This window comes from Dromaius novaehollandiae, chromosome 14 (assembly GCF_036370855.1).
Source record: "Dromaius novaehollandiae isolate bDroNov1 chromosome 14, bDroNov1.hap1, whole genome shotgun sequence".
In the NCBI taxonomy this organism is placed as follows: Eukaryota; Metazoa; Chordata; class Aves; order Casuariiformes; family Dromaiidae; genus Dromaius; species Dromaius novaehollandiae.
This window is the reverse complement of record NC_088111.1, coordinates 10,457,691-10,480,468: the sequence shown is the minus strand read 5'-3', so window position 1 is coordinate 10,480,468 and position 22,778 is coordinate 10,457,691. Positions and strand designations below refer to the sequence as shown.

At 35.3% G+C, this 22,778-nt stretch overlaps 1 protein-coding gene across 2 annotated transcripts in view; it reads right to left on the bottom strand.

Annotated features, from left to right (window-relative positions):
- Window positions 1-22,778, bottom strand: part of SMG1 (SMG1 nonsense mediated mRNA decay associated PI3K related kinase) — a 69,766-nt gene that overhangs the window by 30,533 nt on the left and 16,455 nt on the right. For both annotated transcript variants that reach the window (XM_064520329.1, XM_064520330.1), the window contains exons 4-24: window positions 20,090-20,226; window positions 16,286-16,344; window positions 15,331-15,544; window positions 14,376-14,501; window positions 14,209-14,281; window positions 13,447-13,544; window positions 11,682-11,855; window positions 10,370-10,594; window positions 9,590-9,691; window positions 8,864-9,133; window positions 8,134-8,264; window positions 7,302-7,463; window positions 6,775-6,893; window positions 5,977-6,064; window positions 5,784-5,885; window positions 4,664-4,804; window positions 4,179-4,378; window positions 3,691-3,887; window positions 2,787-2,954; window positions 1,778-1,932; window positions 474-619 (exon numbers count right to left, since the gene is read on the bottom strand). In XM_064520329.1, coding sequence (XP_064376399.1) covers window positions 474-619; window positions 1,778-1,932; window positions 2,787-2,954; window positions 3,691-3,887; window positions 4,179-4,378; window positions 4,664-4,804; window positions 5,784-5,885; window positions 5,977-6,064; window positions 6,775-6,893; window positions 7,302-7,463; window positions 8,134-8,264; window positions 8,864-9,133; window positions 9,590-9,691; window positions 10,370-10,594; window positions 11,682-11,855; window positions 13,447-13,544; window positions 14,209-14,281; window positions 14,376-14,501; window positions 15,331-15,544; window positions 16,286-16,344; window positions 20,090-20,226 — 3,087 coding nt within the window. The remainder of the gene's footprint in view (window positions 1-473; window positions 620-1,777; window positions 1,933-2,786; window positions 2,955-3,690; window positions 3,888-4,178; window positions 4,379-4,663; window positions 4,805-5,783; window positions 5,886-5,976; window positions 6,065-6,774; window positions 6,894-7,301; window positions 7,464-8,133; window positions 8,265-8,863; window positions 9,134-9,589; window positions 9,692-10,369; window positions 10,595-11,681; window positions 11,856-13,446; window positions 13,545-14,208; window positions 14,282-14,375; window positions 14,502-15,330; window positions 15,545-16,285; window positions 16,345-20,089; window positions 20,227-22,778) is intronic.

Below are 22,778 nucleotides of genomic sequence, written 5' to 3'. Positions count from 1 at the left end.
TTTTGGAAAAACTAAGTCCATATCTGTAAAGAAATAAGAAAATTGTTAAGAGCTAAATTAGGAACAAAGTCTCTTTTCAAAGATGAAAAACAGAATATTGAAACAGTGTCTCATATTAAGCTTTTCTTTTTGAACTAAGTAGCACACGTGATATAATTAGGTCAAAAATACTAAGCTTTAGGTTATGACAGTCTACAATAATTTAGAACTAAATTACTTTAAATACAAAATGTTTTGCCAATCACCTTAGTGTCACTCAGCTAAACCTCAGTACTGCAGACCCTCAAGTATCTATGCATAGTATTAGCTTCAGTGGCACTAAGCAGTTATGTTTAACAGAAAGTTTTTCAGATGCAGGAATCAGATGCTGTGAAATCAGCATGGCTACATCACTGAATGTTTTACTTCTAATTCTGTACACAGAGTTATGAAATCTGTATAGCTTTTAGAAGAAGAAACCAATAAACACTCACCGTTCAGAGAGTGCTTTGGGCTGGCATTATTGACACTATTGGAATTGGCCAGCTTCAGCACAGCTTTATCAAAGCCTGCTATGCAGCAATCCACGCCCGTCATGGAGCACAAGTGCTCCTGGTACTCCGCAGTTGCCTTCTCAAACCTTAAATGGTTTAATATCTTAGTCAGCATTTTACAGCAGCAGTTTTTTTATTTTGGTAATTAGACTGTATTTTAACACTTCTTTATCACACAACCCAAAACGTTAACATGCAACTTGGGGGGGGGGGGGGGAGGAGGGGCGGGGAGGAGAAGGTGATTAAGATAGAATACAGTTAAATCTACCAGCTGAGAAAGCATTTTCCAGTGATAGCCTAGTATAAGAGCTTTTCCATTCAAGTCTTAATGCCAACTTCAAAAAAGTATAGGTTGAGGCACAGGCATGAGTTTTAAATTTGATTGTGGTACTTTCTACTTGAATAAATACACCAGAATACTGATTAGCTAAATAACGTTTACTAGAGGTTTGTAAAACTGGGTCTAGGACAACAGTTCACACCTTGAACTTGACATTCCTGGGCAACTCCTTATGTATTACAAAGGTGTACATTACTTTAGAGTCTTGTGAAATAGGAAAAAAAAACCAGTTTATAAAAAACCTTTGTGTTTTGTTTTTAATATGGAAACAAAAAGCTCTCCCTTTCTTCATTTCATATGCTTTTCCCAGCATATGTATTCCTTTAAGTAGATGAAAGCTCCACAATATTCTTAATTAAGGTATACTCTTAAACATCACACATTGACCCACTGACTAGTATCTGTAACTGAAGATTCTACTTTGACAGAAGTAGAAGCTACATCTCCAGAACAGAATAAAAAATGTGAAGTATTTACCTCAGATTCCCTCTCAAACTGTGGCCAGTAATCAGATCACACCATTGGCCAGAAAATTCATTAGAAAAGATTTAGTCATCTTTTGCAATGCAAAGCTAAGTAATATGTGAAAATAGTATTGCAATATACAAGATATTATGGGGAAAAAAAAAAAAGCAACTCAGGAATATCATTTATATTCAAATCCTGGTAATATAGTTAAAACTGTACATATCGAAAAGTGCAGGATGCATTAGATAATCTGAAAGACAATGAGTTTCCTCAATAAGGAAATTAGCTCAGTAGCCTTGTTTCGTGTCACAATTTAAAAGATTCAGAGGTAGAACTATAAATAAGAAAAATAAGTCCAAAGTCATACCATCCAACATTAAAAACAAAGCAAAACAAAAAAAGCACACACACGTGCGCGCACACACCCCGAACTTACCGCCCTTCTGCCTGTTGAGCTACAGAATTGATCCAGGCAAGACTCTTCCCAACTACAGCAGAAGACCAGACAGCTATACCCTGAATAGCTTCAGGACAGTGAAGCTCACATAATGCTTCCACCAGCATCATAATTGTCACCTCCAATTCATTTCCCTAAAACCAAAAATAAAAGCTTTATTTAACAAATATCATATGAAATAAAAGCTATATACATTGTTACATGCTTGAAAACAGTAAAGCAGTATTTCACTATATGCATACACAAGGTGAAGTATTCTGCATATCCATTAGGTTGCACTTCCTTCGGAAAAGGGGCGGGGGGGCACTAAGGACAGAAGTTTATGCTGTGCATTCACAGCCTGAATGCTCCATTAGTAATCACTATGTTATGGTCTATACCCATTAAAACACATGTGAGAATTCATAAAGCTGTGAGCGACAAACATCTAGCAAACCTCCTTTGTTTAAATATTTAAGTATATCAAGCCATGTATTCAAGAAACTATTTGTGCCCTTCAACTTTTTAAAAAAGTGTTAACCAGTTTATTCTCTCACCCTACACCTCCACTTAGCTAGAAATTGCTTTGCAGGGGAAAGGTTCCCTTACCATACATCCCCCTTCTGCTCACACCCAAAGCTTGGTACAGATACTGTCAGAAGCTCAGGAAAGACTTCAGACTAATACAACAAACCTATCAAACAAGTACCATAGGGTTTAAGCAGAACCTCCCGCTTAAAAATAAGTTATTCAATTCAAACTGTATATGAACTATAGCATTTATTAACTGTACTTAAGCAAATGCATATGCTACACACTAATCTCCAACTTACAGTATTGCCTAACCACAAAAACCTCTTAAAACAGGAGCATGAATTTAAAATACTATTTAAAATAACAAGATCCTTGACAGACCACTTGGTGCAGTAACTGATTGCCTCAGCTTAGTTCATTTAAAATATTGTAGACTATAGCAAAAATATTCCCACAAAGTCTGAGAAGAGAATACCTGAGAGATACTATTATTAGTTTTCATTTCTGTGAGCAAATCAAAGCCATGTCTGACTGTCACAGCAGGCTGGCCAGCCAGCAATCCAACTCTCATGATGGAAAGTCTAATCCGTGTTAGCCAATCTTGGCACGTCTGACGATTAGTATAAAAGAATGTCCTGATAACCTTTTAAGAGAGAAAAATAAAACACTGCATAAAAATAATAATTAAATACTTAATATTTATAAACACAATCAAGTCAAAACAAGTTTCTTCTCTCAAATTTAATTTTCAATTAAGAAGTGAAGAAACAGATAAAATTCTGTTTCTTGAATGTTAAGAACTGCAGATGCTCTGAAATCATGTATAGCATGCAACTGGCCAGGCACACTGACAAGCTAAAAATCTTGAAATGAACTGTCTATAAGTTACACGTTACTGCCATGTCAAAATCTGGTAATTACACAACTTATTTCAACAGTATTGTGAGGAAATGTTTTGCAGCTGAAACTACACAGAAGGAAATGCTGCTCACACAATTATTTTATCCCTCCAAAAGCAAATTTAAACCTCAGGTTTTTGTGTTATTTTATAACAGGAAGGTCAATAACAGACAAGTTAACTGCTATAAATCAAAGATACTGGAAACCTGCTTAATTTTGTATCACTACACAAGCTGGGATTCTAGAAATGTATTTCCTATTTTCACATGTTCTCCAGGAATAACATTAAGTCAAAGCTGCACAAATTAAGTCTCAAACTCTGCTTTCGAAGTAAATCTTCTCTAATTTGTCTAATTAGGAAACAAAGTTTGATTACAGCACCCTGTCCAAAAGATTCCACAGTAAGACCAGGACAGCCCTGAAAACTGCCAATTTAATGGACTATTTGAAATAGCATCAGCACTGTAAGAAACACAAACCTTGGGCGGTGAGGTGAGGGCATTGGCACATCCTTCATAAGCATTGTACATCAGTTTTTCCAAGTTCTCCAGATACTGTAGCAAGAGAACAAGCCTAAGCTGGTTGCTACTATGTCCTTCGTCATTGTCTGCAGTAGTCCATTGGCTAACATCTTGGTCAGGGTTTAACGTGTGGGCTGCAAGACTCCTAATAATACCTATGCATTTTACCAAAACACAGAAAGAACAAGTTACATTACTAGACAGTACTCTACTTAAATGTGTCAGAAGATAGCCATGCCAAAGTTAAGTCTCTCAAAAGTGCTATCATTACTAGCAATTATGGAATGGATATTCTGCAGTTTTGCTTCTTGATATTTCAAACAAAAGCTTGTTAAAAATCTCTGAAATCCACTGAAAAAGACACTGACTTTGTCTTGGTTAGTTCTTAGGTGCACAGTCTCTTACAAAGAATATCCCACACAAAATTCCTATATTCTTTACATTACCTTCAATTGTTTGAAATGTATCTTGAGCTCTACCCAGAGGAGTTCTTAACTTCGAAAGAACAGTAAACTGAGCTGCTTCCCAGACAGCCCATTGCCAAAGAACAGCATCAGTCTTCAACAGATTGCGAGGGATAGTTGGTTGATCCCGTTTATCTAGTCTTTGACAACTGTAGAACAACCTTTCTAACCAATTATCCTTCCTGTAAGAAAACATCAGTATATGAAAACAAGTTCATACTGTATACAACTCACTCTCAAACACATCCCTCATAGAACTAGTTCCTGCAGCAGTTTATATATGCAAATATGTAAAAAGGTGCATCTTTGAATACATTTAAAAGTACCTAAAAAGAATTGTAAAAAGTGATTGAAGGTAAAGCAATGTAACTTGTAAAGACACTTACAAATTTTAAACCAGATATATTTTGAAATTGTTTACTATCCATTTGACATCCATGAATTTCAGTTTTAAGAGAAGTTCTTACCCAGTTCTGTGGGAGCTTCCATACAAAATGAAACTAATGACATCAGAGAAATCCTGTGGATGGAATGTATTACTTGGAGCTTTGCTCATATGACTTCTTATAGCCAAAGAAATTTCCTGTATTTCTGTGTGGCTACGGTTACTATAGGAATAGGAGGAAAAACAACACATGCCATAATATATTTGAATCAATCAAATGTTATACTCTAAGACAAAGCAAAAGACCTCACAAAAGTCAATCATTTAAAATATTCTTTTTTTTTCCCAATAGTTATTCTTATTTCACATATATCTTAATCCTCAACAATAAAAGGTAGTAAATTACCATAACAGAGTATACCTAACAGTGGAAAACATACTTGAATGCAATAAAAATGTCTTCTCTTCCGTGAAACTTCAGTATGACATTTATACGTGTGATTATCCAGAAGCAGTTCACAAATTATTTACAGTAGATATTCAAGGTTCAGGTTCTCCAGAGCAGGAAACTACCAGATACTACAGGCAGTTTTGAATATCCTGTCTTTTCTGTATACAAATTGAGACATTTTCTGTCATCAGTGGCATCAAGCTAACTGAGAGAAATCCACAGGGTAAGAACTGTTATACACTGCTCACTGCTTTGGGCTCCTTCATGAGAAACTGCTTCAATACAAGACATTTGGAAAGAAAGTCTTTGCATGTGCTTCTAGACCAAAGTATACAGCTGAACATATTAAAGTTGAAAATTACTAAATCACATCTTCTGAGCATATCAAACATAGCTGCAATGAATAGAAATAAGTACATTCTTTTGTTATAAAACAAAGTGCTTTAAGAGCTCAGGTCTTTAAGACACAGATTGCAGGAAATATTATTGAAGCTCTGGATAACCTGTACCTTACAAGTATTCACATCTCTCACAAGCAGGACTGCTTAGTTTATCAAATTTGTTCACTACTTTGTATACTACCTACTATTCTTAAGTCTGTAGCAAAGCAGAAGGGACACCAAGACACTATCATGTTTTTTGGCTTTAAAATCGAGAAAACATAACACTCCAATTATTACTTTTTCATAGAAATCTTATTAAAGAAAACAACCAAAGCATTCTCTATATTTAAATTAGCCTGAAAACTTACCTCAATACCACATCTAAGGGAATCGACTTCAAAAGTTTTCCAAAAGTTTGTCTCACACGAGCACCACTATGTACGAGTTGAACACGACATACATCAACACATCTGCATCATCAAAAAGGACAAAGAAGAAAAAAGTCGTAACATTTCCGTTAACAAGATAATTCAAAGAATGTACAGAATTCAGTGCAAGTACCTTTGTAAAAGATCATCTGGTAGGGAGGAAGACAGAGCATGGAGACTACTACATGCCTGAAGACAAATATTCACATCTTCCAGAAGGGCTGCATTAAGAGTTGAAAAGACAAGATGTTACTCTTGCTAGAATTTGATAATTTACTCATTATTCTGGTTGTGGCAGAACATCTATAGTATATCTGGTAGAAAGAGGCACAGGTTCTATGCATTACTTTGATTTAATTGACTGGTTTCATTATAACAAGAAAATGTTTATAACACAAGCAACTTACGGATTTGTTATTACATGGCCTTTTCTGATTGTTGACAGATTAATCATCATATGGCCTGCATACATTTGTAGTATAACTTTTTTAATAAGGAGAAACAAAGGTAAAATTAGCAATCCCCAGCCTTGGGAAGTTACGGAAACATTTGTTCCCATATTTTTCTTTCCAGGTTATTTTGAAATCCAGCAAAATATATCACATTACAGAATGTTTCCATTGCTTTTGATAAAAAAAAAAAATAAGCAATCTTACTTGCAAGATTTAGAACATCACTAACATTTTGGTAGATCAATTGCATAATCACAAGTTACTATTTTAAGAAAATAATTATTTGCATAAGTAACAGCTATTGAATGCATTTGAAAAAAAGGGAGTGAGTTTTTGTGCAGTTATAACCAGACGCTCCTCCCAAAAATAAGTGAGACTATAAGCACAGGTAAGGCTATCAGTGAAATATGACTAAGATGCATTATATACTTAATTATGCATGATAAAACATAGTAAGTAAAAAGTTTGCAATATCTTACTGTTTGCTAGAAGTCCTTTACAAAATTTATGAAAAGATGGGAGAGAAAATAATGGTGCATATGTTTCTGATTTTTTCATCAGAACAGCCACTTCCAAAGCCCATGTCATAAGTAGTTTCCTTTAAAAAAAAAAAAAGTATTAGTCACTCTACATGGTTACAGAAATACGTCATCTTTCAATACAACTTAAATTACTTCATGTTACAGATGAGTATCATACAGTAACAGGCATTTTTAATCAAGCTTAGCTTTCATAGCGTATCAGTAATACAAACTTTCAAATATTGCAAAAGTTTACTTTAAATCAGCAAAGATTTTTTTCAGCACAGTTTTGATAGCTCTGCTTTTAATGTACAGATCTTATGAAGCTTTCAGTTTTTGTGATTTCCATACATGAAAATGAGAAACCACTTCTTCCATAGATACTCCTGCTATTTCCAAAAACCAAATACTTTAGCAGTTAAAGTTACCCCAAGTTCTACAAATGAAAGTATTGCCCTCTCAGTTAATAACAAAATGATAGTTACCTGGTATCTTGAGTAAGATTATCCTTCTTAAGAAGTAGCCCCAACAGGTTTAGTATGATTGAGAAATGTTTCTTTGTAGCTGTGGTTACAGTACTTATCACTGCTCCATCAAACAGGGAGGGAGAGGAAGAACTGAGGCTGCTGGATATGAAATGATCATGCCTGGAAAGCAAGGAAAGAACAAGGGATATTTCCTTAAGTATAATGGGGAAAAAACAATAGCAGAAGTTAACACGCACTCACACGCTACCAGAAATTACATCAGCATAATAACCACATAAGTCAGAACCCCCCACCCCCCCAAAAAAAAAGTATTCTGATCCTTGGCGTATAAAAACAAAACTATAATTTTACATTAGGCTATATAACCCAGTAGTATAGTTTCAACTATCTCCAGTATCAAATGCTTAGTGAAAAAGCACAGAAACCATGTAATTAATTAGTATCTTCTCTTAGTTTGGCAACATTCTATAGTCATAAGGTCCAAACTGCATTTAAACTTGTTGTTTACACTTCACTGTCTCTCCTAGATCTCCTAGTAAACAATATAGCTCCTTATTCACTCTCAGTAAAATTCTCCATCAGTTATTGCTACTCAAACTCAAGACTCCTAGTCTGTCTCTGAATAAAATGTCAAATATTAACCCAAATTAGGTTTTCTTGACTGAGATAGAGACCCCCCCACAGTTAATGAAAGTAAAAACTGATTAAGGAAGTTTGGCCAAAAGCTGAATTGTAATAGCTTAAGTTCATCCCTTCAAAAGATATATTCCATTTAGACCAGCCCATCCTAGTCCATCCTAAAATACTGACAAATTATTTGTCTTCATACCTGGAACAATGTGAATATAACGTATAGAGAACTGCGTACTGGACAGCAGGAAAATGAACCGCTATGTCATCGTGAACAATCATCAGATTTTTACTCAGTAGTGCAAACACAGTCGGCGAAAGGGCCCACATCTATAAAACAATTGCAATATAAGCACAAAAAAAATAAATAGTATCTATTTCTAAAGTGAGACTTCCATACCATTCATTATTTTGTTTTGCTTGTTCACAACACCATGGAAATAATTTTTTAAAACTCCATTCGTTCCCTAACCTTGATTGTAATTATTTTCTTTCCTCTTTTTAAATCTGTTATAGGGGTTTATTTTTTTATTTGAAGAGATAAGGAAGAAATGTTTTCACGTGCCAGATATACTATCAGAACTGACATAAAACTGCTCTATCCATCTCATTTTTCTCCAAGAAGAATAATAGAACCCAGTGCGTGTAAGATACTCTACCCTGGAAACTGCTTCTCACTACGCACAGACTAAAAATATAGCCCACCCATTCTGTCCTGTGTATGTTTTAATACTGGAAGATTTTTTTCTATATTATAAGTCAGGAACCAAGTATAATCCCTTTAATCACACACACATACTACTGGTGAAATATCTTGTAGTATATCCAGAGTCTTATGTTTACCCTTTAAGTTAAAAGAAATCCACAGCTTAAGTAAAAAGGTGTTTTTAACACTTTTTGCACAGATTATCTGTACAATTTTTACTCACCCCAATTAATGAGTTTTTAGCATTTCCAATAGTACTTAGGGCACTGAGGTCAAATATTACAACAAACTTCGCATTGGCCACATTGAATACATGGTTCTTGAAAGCATCATGCTGGATCTCAGAACAGGCCTCAGGAAGATGTAAACTACAGAGAAGACTGTTGAGAGCACAGGTCATTTCTCCTAGAATCAACCTGTAAGCAGTCTCCAAAACGGGAATGTTCTTCAGGCTCAATACCGCTTGATATACAGCATGGGCTGCTGCAACAACCTTGAGAATATAAAATAATTAAAATAATAATCGATTAGCATGAAATTTTAATATATCAATTGCCAATATAGAATTTAAAATTATGTTTCTTTATGAATAGTGTAGTGTGATGCACCTAAGTCTTGCGTTTTCTATAATTAAGTATTACTTAATTATATAATCTATGGAATGCTTTCTGAACCAGCTCCTCCTATCAACATAATGCATGCTGAGTATGAAAAACATAACTAATGACTTTACATTTTGTATAATAACCAGCTTACCAGTTCCTTATCCAATCCAAATGCCTGAAACAAGAACTAGCTACATCTGCTCTCTCAGAAGTTTCATAAATACAGACATATAAAAATACGTATATATATTTAAGATGAGCAAAGTTTTACAGCCTAATAAATATGTTCTAAGAAATACATGAAAGCTGCTGTGAAACACCTGTAAAAAGTCCCCTTCTCTTACCTCTTTCTCCTTATGATAACGAAGTACGAGTAGTTTAGACTCTGGTATAAATAATTTCTCTACAAACGATGATGGCAGTTTTGTATTTATTTGTTCAACAATCTAGCGATAAAAATAAAAAAAATTTTATCTGAATGTATTACAGATTAGTAGAAAAACAATATTTTAATCAATCTCAAATATTTACCTGTATTTCATTTAGAAAACTCTTATTGAAATAGCTTCCCAACAATACAAATATTTTATATTTGCTTTCCCAAATTCATATTCAGCAATCTAGCTATTTTTAGACTTTTCAACTCAAGTAGCACTTAACAGCAGAGCTGAAAATGTTGCTTGATTAGCCTATATCAAAATGGGTTTAAAAACTTATGTGGTCTAGCCTTCGAGAACTGTATTTTGAAGAAGTCCAATTTCCAAAGTTATTGGCGGTGGCAAAAGTAGATAAACACATTAACCACTCAAGTTTTAAAATTCAGACAGTGTTACCAATTATAGAGGCCAGAAAATGGTATTGCCTAAGAGTCAGCAAGAGGGGGGGAAAAGCCACTGTAAACTAAAAGCCACCTTATCAACAATTCAAGCGCATAAACAAGCTACCAGGATATGCTTCACACAAAAAAAATTACAAGCGCTTAAGAGGAATATTTTTGCTTATGGTCAGAAAGTTTTAACAAATAAACCTATCTCAATATCAAATATGCAAAAAAGAAGTATTATACATATAAATAATATTTTCCAATGGGAAAAACTACAACAATAATAAAAGTATATACAAACCAGTGTCAGCAGATTCAAGACTGAAATGATATAATCAGTGCCACAAGTCTGACAGTTTTCCATTTGATCTAACCCATATGTGATAACCATGTCACAGTGTATGGTCATACTTGGGTCCAGACTACCAAGTAAAACACCAACACACTCATTGGCAGCTGTAAGGACTGCTTCAGAAAAGAACACTTGATTTGCTGCTGTCACACATCTCATTACTCTATACAGAACCTGGAAAAATTAGAAAAGAAACTAAATGAAACTCCATTTAAAGGAGAACTGCACACTATTTAATCATATCCACATCCATTTGATATTCTATCCTATACCCTACTTTGCAGCATTATTAATTCTGTCAAGAAATATTCTGAATAATGCATACGTACATTACACTTTATAAGTGTAAGACAAAAACGAACCTTTGATTGCTAGGTTTGTTACTAATTTTTAGATCTACAAGACACAGGAACCCAAAATTAAGTATTCAGAATCCTATTGAGCACCAACTGATGTCAACAGAACTCCTATTCTCTTGTGAAAGATGGACTAGTTTTGCTTTTCTTGGACTTGTGTCTTAATCTGCAGAGGATTCTTGTGACACAAGTTACACAACTGTCTTGGCATTAATTAGGAAATCCATACCACTATTTATCCCAGAAGTTATCCCTAACAGAATTCTGCAAAGGCATAAATTATAATTGTGCAGCTCGTGTAACAGCAACAAGAGGTTAACTGCAAATATTTGTTTTGTTTAATCTTTGTTTCAAAACCATTCACACTCTCTGCAGTTCCTGTTACAGAAGCACAGAAGCTACTTCTCACACTGGGTAATATTTATTCTGAGTTTACACTATCCCTTATTATACTTTAGAAGAAAAGGACTTCACTATCTGATTTTGATTAGATCCAATTTCAGTAGGGATACAGTAATAGCTACATTTTGTAAGTTACACTCATAACGAAACTTCAATTTTTATAGCACCATAATAATTTGAGTAAGTGGTAACATGTAACAATTAAAGACAGATAACACAAGCATGAACTTAGTCATATGAAATCAGAATGTCTTCATAAAATACATTATTCTCTGGTATTTATGGCTCCCACCTGCCACTTTCACAATCTATACCAGAATATTTAATAGAATTCTTGTAGCATATTTCTTTAATAAGGAAATGTACTCATTCAAAGCTGTATATAAGCATATTTATCAACTGCCAAACATACACAGACTCCAAAACTCAGCAATGAAGATTTTTTCATCATATAATGATTTATGTCAACAACAAATAAACAAAAAGAAAAACTGAGTTCTTACATCAGTTACATATGCTTCCGTAATTGGTGGTCCTCTAATTGGGCTGAAGCGTTCCCCAATACTCCTCACCACAGTACTGAAAACCCGAAGAAGTGCAGCCAGTTTAGGTAGCGATACTGAAGGAGGAGGAATATCTTCATCTACTGATTCTCCAGAAGCCACATGGCTGAGGTCCTACGGTGCACAAGTTTCATGCATCAGTATACACTAACAGTTACAATATATGCATAAAAGATCAAAATACCAGGTTAAAAATACTTAAATATATCCAATATATTGACATACAGACATTATCCAAAAATAGATACATTTATCCAATATATCTAACTTCACAAACATACCAAGACAGACTATATCACACAGTGAAGAGCAAGTCACAGAACAGTAATGAGATGTTGCTCATCAGTTCAGGCACTGAAACAGTACTCAGACCACATCTTGCAAATTAAGAGAGAGTCTTAAAGTGTTCTTGCTCCCCGAAATGTGACCATCCACACTGCCGCACTGTTAGAGCACTTTGTTGCATACCTCTGCCTGTGCTAGCTACCAGTCTCCCGCACAACTCCCAGCTGCAGTTCGGGACTCAGGGCGTTCCAGGGGCCATTCCCAACACACTGTTTACCTGCAGCTATCTTGATCTAGAGACTAAGAGTTTATGAGTGGGCTATTTCATGCCAGCTGGCTTCAGTGCCTGGGAACATTCCCAGAAGCACTGATCTCATTAGTATAGATATAGCCTTCGTCAACCCCACTGCAAGATAAAACATGCTAGCTTAAACCATCTCCTCTATGATTTAAGTTGATGCACGTTATCTTAAAATTCTACCATGACTTAGGATATATATACTATCCACTTCAGCAGACAAGCTGATAAGCAGTGACTTATTATACTAACTTAATCATAATCATGTGTCCACATCTACAATCACAACAGTGCAGATTTCTGTAGATGTGACAGGGCCAAGAAGGTCTGTGAATCCTAACTCCTAAAGCTGTACCATCAGAAGTCTTCCTGTACATATAAGCACACTAATAAAACTGAATAATTAATTTTGAGTGAAACAGATTGCGCTGGAAATGCAGTTTTACCTATGGAATCTGCACCTAGAATAGGGCCATTCTGGTACCATCTCTAATTATATAAAATATGGCAATATTTAGTTACAGCCATACAGTCTTCCAGAACACATTTGCCTTAAGGAAAAAAGAAGAAAAAACCTCTTCCTTTAATGAACCTTCAAACAAACTATAACTGTGCCCTATTAATTAAGCCAAGGTTTCAGAGCTCCTGCTGCATTATTTACTACACAATATAATCTGTTACTCTGTTTAAATGCCTGATATATATCATTAATCTAAGGCAGCATTAAAAATCTCTTTTCACCCTCCCCAAAACAGTCACTTCATCTGAAAAACTTTGGACAATTACAGAAAATATCAGGAAAGACTGAAATAGCTTCACTGCAACTTTTTGAAAATAAAGATACTCCTGTTTGCCTAGCTATTTTAATTTCTACTTTAACATGAGTCTGAAAGACAAGGGCTGAAAGCCTGGCTGCAATTTTATCCAAATAGTCCATGAGCACTCAAGAAATGTCATTCTACATCCTTTGAATATGTTCTGTAATTTGATCCTCTTCTCCCCAGGATATTCATATAATTTTATTTTCTACAAATGTCATTTTTACATAAAGTCACAGCTGTGTATTTCTTAATTAAGACTTTGTAACAGTTAATTCTGCTATCTACAATAAAGCCTGTTTACCTCAGCATAAGCTTCCATATCTTCTAAAAACTGACCCAAGAGTGTGGTAGAAAAAGTAAGATCAGCCACCCAAAAGGGCTCCAAGCTCTGTAACCATCCTGTATAAAAATACCAGCCCAGTTAGAACAGGTGAACAAAGTTACATTCCAAAATGAAAAATCTTTAGTTCCATATTACTAAGGTAAGAAAAGATCATCCACATGAAAGTTTTAAAATAAGCTTTTTTTTAAAAAAATTATCAATTGTATTTCTCTCTTTTGCCATTTTCACTTTAAGGTCAAGTCCTGTCGCATGACATCTATACATTAGAGAAAGAATCAAGAATTCTGATACAGTAAGCATAATGACTTGCTGTGAGCTCCTCCAAGATGACTGCTGTAGTGGTAGGAAGAAGTCTCCCAGTTTCCTAAATTCCACTATCTTTACTTACTTTATTTCCAGTATTTTTAAGCATATTTGAGAAGTACATTAAGAGGCAATTTATTTTTTCCACAACTTAAGAACTGAGAACTAGAAAAATTATTAAAAATTCCTGAAGAGTTGCACAAAGCAACTGACATTTAAACAGTCTGGATAAAGCATCCTTTTCCCACGTACAACATAAAATAGCAAATGGAAATTTACTAGGAACAAAATCTGTTACATAGCTAGAAACTCATTTTTGTTTCACATCCACATCAGTATGACCAGACACAAGTGAGTAAACTTATGTCTTCTGGAAGCTAGATTGGACTACGTTAGTGACTCTTTGGCCAAACTTACCAGACACCTGTTGTGTCAATGAAGGTTTCTGAGTGTGATCTATATGCCACCCAACCAGGATGTCCACTGTGTCCTGAACAACAATTTTGAAAAAAGGTTAATTACCCAATATGTTATACTAACATTCCTATGCAAGACAGAAAACACAGAGGACAGATTAAGCTTACCCGAAAATTGGTGCTGAAAATGTGTGGGTAACATCGGGACACCAGAAGGATGCATTTGACACATTTGCACAATAACTCTGGTGTATCCACATTTTCTAGAACAGACTGCAGGCTGGTCATTACAAGCTAAAAAGTAAAGCAAAGCTACTAGACATTTCACTCCATTAAAACAGCACATGAAAAAGTCGTAAGTTATTAAACAGACTGCATTTATTAGCAAACTACTCTGATTCAAGCAACAGGCACTTTTCAATATTTATCTTTTTGTCTCCCTACAGAACAAAGAACATCACATACACCACTCCAAAATAACCACTTCAATTAGGTTTCTGCTCAGGATATGGCAGACCCAGGTTCAAGGTTTGGAGGTGCCATTTTCTTAAATTTCTTAGCCACAGGACAACTAGCTGTCCTAAGCTCCCGTTTCTTCTACTGAAGAAGAAATTAATCTTCTGCTCCATGAAATTAATATTAAACTGGAGCACTGATCTTGAATGTAGTAGTTTTACACCTAAAATAATAGACCTTAAAGTCTGAACCAAGAGACCAGGTTTGTCAGCACACATCCTCCCCACTGTCTGATGCAACAGAAATTTAAGTAGAAACTGTAAATGGGAGGAGCACATCAGAGCAATCAAATGGCTGGGTTTTGTTTACCATTCCACTTGAGCTGTCTTTTTGGTTTCAAATTGATTATTCATCTTGGATCTGCGATATATACTGAAGTGTTGCATTCAAACGTGTGAAGTCTTATGAAGACATGACATTCTCTTCTAATGAAACCAGAATCACAAGAACTCTATTCAAACAGAAAGTTCCCTCCCAGTGGTACTTATACCTACACTTACCTATTATATCAACATAGCATTATTTGTTGTTCATTCTAGTTAAAAAGTTGATTCGAGCATTGCACTACAAAAATTGTTTATGTTCCTGTTTTAACTTGTAGCCTTACCTGCATTACAGATGAAAAGGCTTTCTTTTCTCCTACAGTCTCTAGTGCTTTGTAGGTTGCACACAAATAAAGAAGCTTAACTTCATCTTTCGTGGATGAGTTGAATTTGCTAAAAATCCATTTAAAGATCTTCTCAGCCTCATAGCTCAGAGAAGCACAAAGAAGGCCAAGACAGCAAGCTCCTTCCTGTCTAAGTTCTTGAAGCAATTTGCTACTGTATTTGTGGGAAGAAAAAAGAAATGTAAAATTTCTAGAGGTGAGAGCAGAACAGGAGAAACCATACCAAATTACAACATTTTCTGAAGACAGATGCATGAATGAAGCTGTTCTACTCCTACTTAACCGCAGCAGCCACCATAAAGTTTAAATAAAAATTATGGATCTGAAATCCATTTTCTATGAAATAAATCAATTAAAAGAATACCATATATGTTGCTAATCTACTTGGAACATGCTATTCAAGGAAGAAGATTCATAACACAGAGCTGACTTTGGAAACACTGAACTAAACACCAAGCAGCCTATACAGGCCTGAGCTCACTCTACCTATGCTCTGAATTGGCTATAGATGAATTAGATCTGGCTGTGTAAAAATCTAAGTTCAACTTAAAAGCTACATAACCACAGCAGCACAATACTATGCCCAAGCTATTAAATCTATTTGAGACAGACTTCATATCAACTATAAAAAGCCATATTTCTGCAGTAAAATTCTGTGTCAAGCATACTCTAGAGTCTAATAGTATTGTTGATATGCTTAAGAGAGTCTTAACTCTTCCCCACTTCTGTCCTGTTAGTACAATTTGTCACATCCATGAAAAAAACAGTGAATGACAGTTTCTTTCAGCACTTCCCCCTCCACTGCATTTCTATACTGAAATCCAAATTTAATGCTGTCACTATTTTTCTTCCTTCAAATTTCCAAACCATCTAGTTTTTCCTAATTTCAGCTTACCTTTCATTGAGTACATCATGAATGGCAGTCAGGATATTATCCAGTTGTTTAACCAGTACCTGTAACACAAGATACATAAAAGCCATAAGCATAATACTGCCATAATAACTTCTGCAAACTAGATTCTGTTTACACCCACGTTAAAAGCACCATTGCCAATTCCATTTGCTAATAGAATGCTATTATGTTTTCCATGGCCACTGCAGACTATCATGACCTATATTAAGCAATACTGCAACATTATCCTACATGTTATATTTCATATTTAGTTACAGTAACCAGGAAAATACACTGGCAGTCTGATATCAAGTTTTGTTCTAAGTTTAGTTCTTGCTGATAACATTACATCACAAATGTAAGACTCACTATACAGCTTATCAATAACATCTATTGAAGACTCAGTTTCCTATATTAATAATCAAGTGTATCAGCATTTAATTGATCAGCTAATACAGTCTGGAGTACTAAAATTTCTCCTTAAGCAATCCTGACTTTCAGAGAAATGGAGAGAAATCTTCCAGGGGCGAGACATTACTGATCAACCACTACTTTCCAGCATATATAATCGGAAATATTTATTTGCCTAACATGCACTGAAATACATCAGAGGTGCAAAATAATATGTAATACTGTTACAGCTAACATATAAGGTGTTAACAAGAAGCTTTCCCAATGAGTTAATAAACGGGTCTGTTCTTTCCTTTAGAAGGATGATAATCTAACACCATGGGCAGGTGTTACTTCTTATTTTTGTACTGTTCAAATTTTAAGCATCACGACTCTTGGGGGGAGAAAGAAAGAGGTCTGCATGCTTAGCCCCCTCAGAACTCACAGGGACATTTTAAGAACATGCCTGGCCTCAAAGAGGCTATAAAAAGAGAAAAACAACGTCTATACAGTTTAGAAGAACACAATGCCAGTATGCACTGCCTAAATACTTTCACTAATTTATTTTGTTGAGCACCTTTACATTACCACACCAAGACTGACAAGAACTCTATTTAATTACATTTAAAGTATAAAGTAGTGCAGCAGTTACTGCTAGGTTATGTATTGTCCTTTACAGAATTTTACACCTGACATTGTGGGGATCACTTGATATCTCATCTTATTCTCATTAGCTAGTTGGGAAAGATTCAAGGGATTAGCTAGCTGGGACAGATCCAGAGAACAGTTTCTCAGTGACTAACTATTAACATTCTGATCACTAGGGAGTACAAACTTTTTCATGGCTGATTTGCAGACATTAGGATGGCAAGTCCAATATATTCTAAGAAATACTAATAAACCTAGATAAAAGGTAGTTATAAAAACTGAAAAAAAGGGTTGAGAATAGAAGAAAAAATAATTCCAAAGAAAACATGAAATAATTATGGAAAATATTTACTTGGCAAATCCCTGAATTAACAAGGATTTTGTTCCAAAGAAAGGCTGAATTATTAGCTACACTTGCACATGGTCTGCTTGTGGCTAGACCTACAAAACGCAAGTCTTACCATAAGTGTCACAGCTTTGAAAAAGACCAGAAATACCACCAGAGAGCAAGAGAATGAATCAACTTCTTATAAGCACAGACAGACACAGAAGTCCTAACTTTTCCGGATTAACCCATAACTGAAGTATCACAGCACTGCCCGTAAATGAGTGTCAGTGTATTTAAACTGTCACTTCTTGCCCTTTAAATATTTGGAGAAGTCCTAAGCTCGCTCAAAGAAAGGGGGCAGGGGAAAGAAAAGCATCTGATAAAAACCCTTAATGCTTTATTTCAAAATAAGCAATATTAAATACTCATGTATATCCACTCTAGGATAATTTTTTTCTGAATCCTTAGAAAACACCTGAGGACATTAAAGAGTTCAACATCTAATTAAAAACGTGAAGACCTAAAGAAAACAGACTTATTATGTTGGCCTTCCCCTACCAGGGGAGGATTTACATGTAAAAAAATCCTAGAAAGTTTATGCACAATGATTAAGAGTCATGGGTTTCATTTTAAGTCTGAATGACACAAAATACATATTGACCAGCTGGAATGGTATGTCCTAGTTTTTCTAAAGATGCATATTATGGTTCTTAGACTCTCGATAACCATCAGGAATCTTTAAGGATTCTATGTTTTCTTAAGTTCCCAATATTTATCAATATTTAATAAGATGATCACTAGAGGCAAGACAACCAATAAGCAGAAATCAGCACCAAACACCTAGATTCAAAAGAGACACTGCAGTTAATTTTTAATATGTTAAGAGTAATTTAAACTTTGAAAATTTCAAAGACAGATGACAAAATAGATAAACATATCAGTTACTGGAGAATAAGTGTTGCAACTGTTCCATTTATATGATTCTCTTTTATGCACTTCTCTCTACATAATAGCCTGAGTACATTTGTCACTATTTAAGTTGCAAACCTGTAATATCAAGTCTCTGCAACTGATGGCTTCAAGTCTGTTCCTGTGTCCAACAGCAACCCAGTGGAAGCAAAACATTTTTTGTATTAGCATTACCTTTGTGAAATCTAAACTAGAAGTGCTGCATGCAATGGACAGTTTAACAAATTGATGCAGCCTTATTCCCAGAAATATTCTTTGTTTACAGATATACAATTATCTGGTAAAGATAAAACTGCAATTTCTTCTCAATCACACTTCAGCTTTTCAAATAAAAGACAATAAAGTGCTGTCAGACTTGCAACATGAAATCTGGACAAATACCCATCACGACAGCTAACTTAAAATAATCATAAACATGCCTTGAACTCCGATTACCAAAAAGACATCAAATTGAAGCAAAACCTCCTACTGATTCTACCAGTCTCTGTTGCCATTATGAAACACATTCACTGTCACGAATGCTTCCTCCTGAGCAAAGTTACCGAGCAAGCATTACAGCAAAGCAGCACTGTTTACATCTCTAATGCTGTTTGAGTTTACACTCTTCTTGTTGGCTTCTTATGGTACAAAGACTGACAAAAAATGGTTTTGAGCAATTTTATTCCAGGTGAGGTTCAGAGTAAAGTCCAATTTACTATAAAACTAACTATAAGACTTTTCACTGGGATATAAACCATGGAAGCAATGAAGTACTTTAAGAATTTCCGTTCTTCCTCTCAGGACAGCTCGTGGGCTTGCACCATGCAAATAATCATTTTCCCAAAAACAAGGTGTCATGTTCACTTCAAAGAATTTGACACTCATTTCTTCCTTGCCCAGTACATAGGAAGCTACTGAAGGAAATACTTTTGTTTATGTGAGGACAACTCACAATTCAAATGTGGATAGGATGCTCTGGATAGGTTATAGGACGCTAAATGGTACTCTCCCTATAACTCACTTTATATATACATTTAGCTAGAAAGCTACTTATTTCAAGATAATCCATTCACTGAAGACTGTATAAATATCTGCATGGTTTTAATTTAAAATACAAAAACAGCTCTTGAACAAGACAAGAGCACATTTTACTTGGATTTTCCTCTATTTCCTTGTTGAAGGATATAGAGGATATTTCCAAGACCAGCCAACAAAAACAACAAATTGAATGCATACTTATTCTTATAGCTCATACATTCAGTAGTTTGCTTTAAGGCAGCATGTCGTAGGTAATCAACCAGAAAAAAAAATTCCAGAATGCTAGAGAAAGGCCAGACAACCCAGGAATACTTAATACTCTTTCCCACATTGTGTATAAAAGATCTTTCTCACAGATGTTTCTCACTGATGTTTCTCAATACTTACACCTTTGTAAAGACAAGTTTATAAAGAGACAAGTATTTCAGTACTACAGAACAGGCAATACTACTAACCAGTTTGTTTTCTGGTTGCTGAATGAATTCTTTCAATTGCTTTACAGTAGCCAGTCTTCGGTCTCTGTCGTCTTCCCGAGTAATCCTCCGAAGAAGATTTGACAGTCGAGACTCGTCAGAATAAGACAACGATCGCTCTGAAAAAGGCAATTGTTTGTTTTCTCTACAACATTTTATCAATAATACCTTCATGAGCTGCAATAGGCATTTATGTACTGAGTAAGTCGTAATAGTACTTTGAGGAAAAAAAGTGAAAAATACATCTTGATTTGTTTTAAAGCTAATGTGGGAAAATTTAAATATAAAATCCAGTTTAGCTACCAAAATATTTCTTCTTTTCTGGTAGACAGAAGAAACACAGCCAGTCTCCTGTCTCTCAAACTGGAGAGAGAACACAAACAGTTCTGTGTTTGGTTAGCAGATTTAGCTCAATATTTACAAAGATTAAGATAATTAACTTTCAGAGCTGAAATACACCTTTAAGACAGGATAACTACACAACTACTTGGCAAACTTATAGCTTCAGTAGCTAAAATACTCCTATGGATACCTAAAAAGTGCTGTAGATCCTTACCAGTATCCAGGAAAACACTTTCAGAACTAAGCAAAATTTGGATTTACTTCTAAACTAAGTCCTTGGTTTAGTCCTCTTCAGTATAAATGGAACTAAAAGTGTTTGCTGTGGTTAAATCAGATTTCTGACTGAATATATAAACAAAACAGTTCAACAAATTATGTTTAAAGCAATCCCTTTGGAAAACCAAATTGTTCCTTGAAGTAAAGGACCAGATTATATCCCAAGTGACTAACAAGAAACATGATTCTCTCTCCCATTTTGTCATGGGAAAAAAGATTATGGGTAGTCATCTTCTGATAGCTAGAAGAGTTCTGCACCTAAAAGGAAAAGGTACACAATTGCTCTGTTGAGGAACAGAAGTACACATTTGTGCATAGGTAGTGTTCAGTGACTTAAGTCTTTTCTTCCCCCTGCTGATTCATAACACATCTAGCATCTTCCTAAGATGACACTTCATATAAGTTGATCAAAATCACCATTGATATCAGTGAAAAAGGTCACAACTCAGTTTACTTGATCTAGATACCAATTAGAACTTACTCTTCCTGGATACAAATGATTACTGTACTTCCCTCATTTGCAAAAAGAAAATAAGGTTTCTTTTCAGAAGACTAACATTAGATTTTTTCATGGTGATTAAATTAGAAGACTTGTGGAACATGAAGATTTTATTAGTCACAGTGACTATTATGTGAACATTCAAGACTACTACAGATGACTTCTCTTTCTTGATGTTGCACAGTCATTTCTAGGAGAACACTTTCTGTATTATAGTCATGAACAATATTCTCAACCTTACTGCCATGTCTTTATTTCTTGAATTTTAAAAAAAAGCATGAATAAAATAGGCTTTGATAATCTGTTTCTTGCCAGGCATCAGTTTAAGCAATAAACTTTGAAGACACCTGACATCCTGAAAGATTAAGAAGCTTGGCAAACAGTAACATGTCAAGGAAAGCTGAAGGATCAAGTATATGTTTTGTTCATAGCTAGAATATCTGCATAAGACATTAAACCTGTTGAGGTGTTATCTGACAGGTACGAAGAATCCTTCTTTTAGGATACTCCCGATTGTAAAGTATATAGATATCTATTTAGGAAGAATTAAGTTTCTTTTTCTTTGCTTTATCTGGGAACCGCAGCCTTCTGTGGTGGGGGGAGAAAAGCCACATATCTAGTGAGAAACATGCAAGGAATCACAATTCATGAAAGCATCTTCTGAAGTAGTATCTGAAATCTTTCTGAGTGATGTTGCCGGTTTAAGGACTGCAATTCCCGCTATCTCACCTGCATCTCAAAATCTCCTTTTATCTCTATCTGCCGGACCCAGACTTGGCTTGCCTGCCAATGCTCAATACAAAGCCAAAATCCAGGGGTGCAAAAAGGGACCTAGTGCACTGGCTCATCTGGGAAAAAAATTCCAACAGTACATAGATAGCGCAACAGCTATTCCTGAATAATATCAAGCATGGACTTTCTTCTACTAGAAAGTACTTTGTGCTGCATTACTGAATGCACCTCAAAAGTTTAAGCTAAACTGAATCTACACACACTTCTTTCCCTTTTAGACTGCCTACATATGAAGGCACTCAAAACAGCAGTATGAATCTACTCCTGAGTTACTGAATGCATTGGCAGTCCCTTAATACAATCCTTTCCAAGGGAACAGATGAGCCTCATGGGAAAGAAAATTTTATTCTACAATATGCCCTCCAGCTACACACAACCACAGACACTAACCCGGACCAGAAATGCGCGGTACATCACCTGTCTTTTTTGTCTCACCCAGTTTGTGCTGATCCCTGCCACGCAGCAAGCACATGGGAAACTACAACCAGCATCAGCTGGGTCAGATCACTAGAGATTGCTCTTGAAGGACAAAACAGGATGAAGTGGTTTGGAAAATACTGCCTTGCTAACTACTACTACTTTTTTTTTTTAAATAGATTCTAAATCTTTCTAAGGTAACTCTTGTCCCTATAAAGTGTTGGCTGGCTCTTCAGTTTTAGATGAAAATTCAACAGAAACTGTAAGTCCTAAATTAGTTAAATATTCTGATTTTTCAGTGCCCTGTCTTCTCCGCATTTATCACTTTGTTTGTAATCTCTTCAT